This window comes from Melanostigma gelatinosum (genome assembly GCF_949748355.1).
Source record: "Melanostigma gelatinosum genome assembly, chromosome: 24".
Classification (NCBI taxonomy): Eukaryota; Metazoa; Chordata; class Actinopteri; order Perciformes; family Zoarcidae; genus Melanostigma; species Melanostigma gelatinosum.
Window position 1 is genome coordinate 6840521 of NC_136657.1, and position 3735 is coordinate 6844255.

Genomic DNA, 3735 nt, shown 5'->3' on the forward strand with positions numbered 1-3735 from the left:
ACACACACACGCACGCCCTCGCTCCTTTTTTCTCCCTCTTTTCTGTCTCATACAGATCCGTAGTCCGATTGCGGCAAACAGCAGAACTGGGAGGAGGGAGGGAGGGAGGGGTTTTAAGCCAGGGGGGCTTGGCATATACATATATTACAGTGGGGCCTGTGCAGCAGCAGACTGACGTACTTGGTTCAACTGGAGAAAACAAGACATAAACAAGTCTGTGTTCGCCTCTGACGAACAAAAGCGGTTTGATTTCTGGCCGTTTCAGTCACTTATGTGCGTCAGTCTGTCTGTGTGACTGTTTGTAATCCAGTCCGGTGCGGGCTCATTGTGCTAGACCACAGGCCGAGTCCCATTACGCGTCGTTCGTTGTGGAGAGGTGCGTGCTGCAGTCGAAGCCCCGGTGCGCGCCCCCGTCTGCGTGATAAGGCCCGCTGTGCCAATAAGACGAGTCGCACACTGTCTGTAAGGAATTGATCTCCGAGGCGGACGAGTTCCCCTCCCTCCGCTTTGATCGCTTTCGATTCCGCAAGATAAACACAAGCATCCCCACGACGGTGAACGCGGACGTGACAAACACCAGCAGCAACCCGGGGACGAGCACTGAAATGGAGACTCTGTTCGGCTCCAAGTAAGAGTTCGAGCGCGTCCCCGAGTCCAGAGTGAAAGTGCTGTTTTTGGCCGGCGGGGTGGGCGAGACTTTGTCGTAGAGTTTGGGGCACATGAGGTCGTTCCGGACGTAGCGGAAATCTTGCTTCCAAAACTCTTCGGGCGACTCGCACTTGAGATCGCTCACGATCACATCCGTCCCGAGCTTCTCCGTCCACTGCTTGAAGGGCACGATGTTGCACGAGCAATCCCACGGGTTCCCATGCAAATCGATCTGTATGATTGAATTGAGCTGGTCTAACACTCCAACCACGGGGAGGTAGGGGAAATAATTATTATGCAGACTAATTTTGGATAGAGAAATCCCAAGGAAAGCATCCACGGGTAACGATTTCAGCAAGTTGTTGTTGAGGAACAGAACCCTCAGGTTCGGCATGGGGCTGAATGCGCCCGCCACTATCAGCTGGATGTCGTTGTATTCCAAACTGAGGTATTCCAGATTCACAAGGCCCACAAACATCTCTGCTACCAGCGTATCCAGATAGTTCTTATCCATATACAGCCACCTCAGCTCGCTCTGGTTTTGGAAAGTGCTGTTGTCAATCATCTTGATGTTGTTCCCGCCCAGATCCAGCAGGTTGAGGCTGGAGTAGCAGAGCAGCTGGTTCTTTTTCACTGCGTGTATGTTGTTGTCTCTCATGTTCAATTCGTGCGCGGCCAAGGGTTTAGGTTTGAGGTTGGATAAACTCTCGATCTTTTTGCCCTCGCAATTGACCCCCAGCCCCTGTCTGGAGCCGACCAGCTTGCAGTTGCACGGCTGGGGGCACGTCACGTTGTGCAGCAGCTCTCTGTCCCCGTTCATACCTGTCAGCACCGGAGTGGGCCTGGTCTTCAGCTGCCAGTTCTCACGAGACTTGGAGCGCCTCTTGGGTCCGTGGCCGCCAGGCGTCGGGGGCCCGCTGGTGTCTCTGCTGGGCTTGTAAGGCGTGGGACGCGGGTCACGGGCCGCGGTCTCGGAGGCCTCCTCCTGGGTGGGAGGGGCGACCAGGCTGGTGTCCACGCCGCCGCTCTGTGAAGGGCACATATCCGCCTCCGTCGTCTCGTTCAAGTCGCTGCCTTGCAGCCTGGTGGGAGCCTCGCATACCACCCTCCCAATGAGCGCGTTATGCGGTATGTTCTCCAGCCATTCCTTCAGAGAAACCAGGTCGCAGTTACAGTCCCACGGGTTGTCCTCCAACAAAACCTCTGCAATGCCCGGTATTTGTTCAAGGATCCCCTCATAAGGCAACGTTTTGATTCTGTTCCCCCGCAGGTCGAGATGCGTAATGGGCACATGTTGAAACACGTTTATATGGAGCGCACTGATGAGGTTGTCGTTAAGTATCAACACTTCAAGTTTATTCAAGTCCCTGAAAACGGCGGGGTCAATATCCCTCAATAGATTAAAATCAGCTTGGAGATATTCCAAGTCGTCTAACCCCAGAAATGTACTCTTCCTGAATGATCGTATCTTATTGTTGTTGATGTGCAGCCTCTTCACCAGCTGCAGTCCCAGGAAGGCGCCGGGGACAATGTCGTGCAAGCCATTGTTTTCCAAATGCAGGCTTACGGCATTGTAAAAGTTGGCGAACTCATTGGGGAATAGCCTGGATAGAGAATTCCCGTGCAACAGCAAGTGGTAGAACTGCGAGCTCGGGCCAGTCAAATGCTGCAGAGTGGTGAAGCTCCTTTTTTCGCAGTCTATGTGCAGATCTCCCTCTACATCGTTGCACGAGCATATCTTCTCCTTACAAACGTCCCTTGTAACATTTCCACTAGCAACACAAAGAGCCGCATTCAGCAGAACAATCCAAAGCAGCATTTTTCAACGTAGACAATTCATTCCCGGTTCCAAGACATACGAGCTGCGAATTCAGTCTACATCAATAAGAAGAAAGGAAAAAAATGGGGGAGATATAGACATTTAGGGGGAAGATAAGGCAGTCTTTTATAAGAGATCCATGCTGCGTCTAACCTGCACTTGTGTCCAGACTTCCAGTTTGAAAATGACCACATAAACGTCTCTTTCACATCGACTGAATCCTCGGAGCCTCCGCGTGTTTATGATGAAAATCAAAAACGGCGAGCGACAGCAGAGTCCAGCACATCTTTTTTTTAGCAGTTTTCAGTTCGTTTTAAGACTGACCTTGGCTAGAAAACGATGAATTAATCCGTGCCTTTTCCTCCTCCGGTCGCGCTGCGTGTTGCGGCGTCAGGAGCTCTTCACTCTCCCCTGGTACTGAATTCACACCCTGCGCTGGAGCTGTAGAGGCGATCCCACCGCTGCAAAACACCCGCATCCCCCCTCACATCCTTCGGCGTCTTGCCTCGCTCGTTTCTCCCCCCCCCCCCCCCCCCCCTCCTTTTTGTGTGACGATCTGGAAATCACAAAAGAAGGAACGCGGAGACAGTGTTCATCCTACGGTGCCCTAAGAATAATCTGACCACCCTCTACTGAGCTGTAATGGCAAAAATCCGTCGACTGGCTGAGGGAATGCTGAGAAGAGAGAGCAGCAAAAAAAATCAATCCGCATATAGGGGCGATGATTTTTGGTTTGTTTGTTTAAAATCACACTTTATAGCGTTCGATGTTTCGGTTATTTCCCTTCCAGACGCGCAAAAGGAGGTCTCAGCCAACGAACTACACTCCTGTTAAATCGTGTTTTTACTCTTAAAGCTTGCAGCTCCACAGTGAAAGTGTCCAAGTCGGCATCGTCGCAAACACTGGTGAGAATTCTCATTAGTGTCGTGATATCTCAGTTCAGTGCCTTGAATCTCGACCCCCCGCCGCCCCCCCCTCCCCGTGTTCTTAAAAGATGAACGGCTTTACTTTAGCGGATCCCCCTCCATATGTGAGCCTCCACTGTTCCAGACCCGACTTTCGCCCCTTGCTTCGGAAACACTGTTGAATGCGGTAAAAACAATAATCCGCTACAGGCATGCCTCACTCCAGCAAAAAAAAAACAGTTGACTCTACAACAAACGATGCGTCAGTTGGGCACCCTATATGCGCATGTGTGCGTGGTGTTTTTTTTTGTTTTTTTGTTTGTTTTTTTCTTTGCAAAAATAGATCCACAACTGCAAGAACAC

General features: G+C 51.4%; 1 protein-coding gene across 1 annotated transcript; it reads right to left on the bottom strand.

Moving 5' to 3' along the window:
- Window positions 1–243: 243 nt before the first annotated feature.
- On the bottom strand, window positions 244–2467 carry slitrk1 (SLIT and NTRK like family member 1; the record flags this gene model as incomplete). Its single annotated transcript, XM_079296222.1, has 1 exon — window positions 244–2467. One exon carries the CDS (start codon window positions 2465–2467, stop codon window positions 353–355), a length of 2115 nt encoding a protein of 704 aa, XP_079152348.1. The 3' UTR covers window positions 244–352.
- Window positions 2468–3735: the final 1268 nt, after the last annotated feature.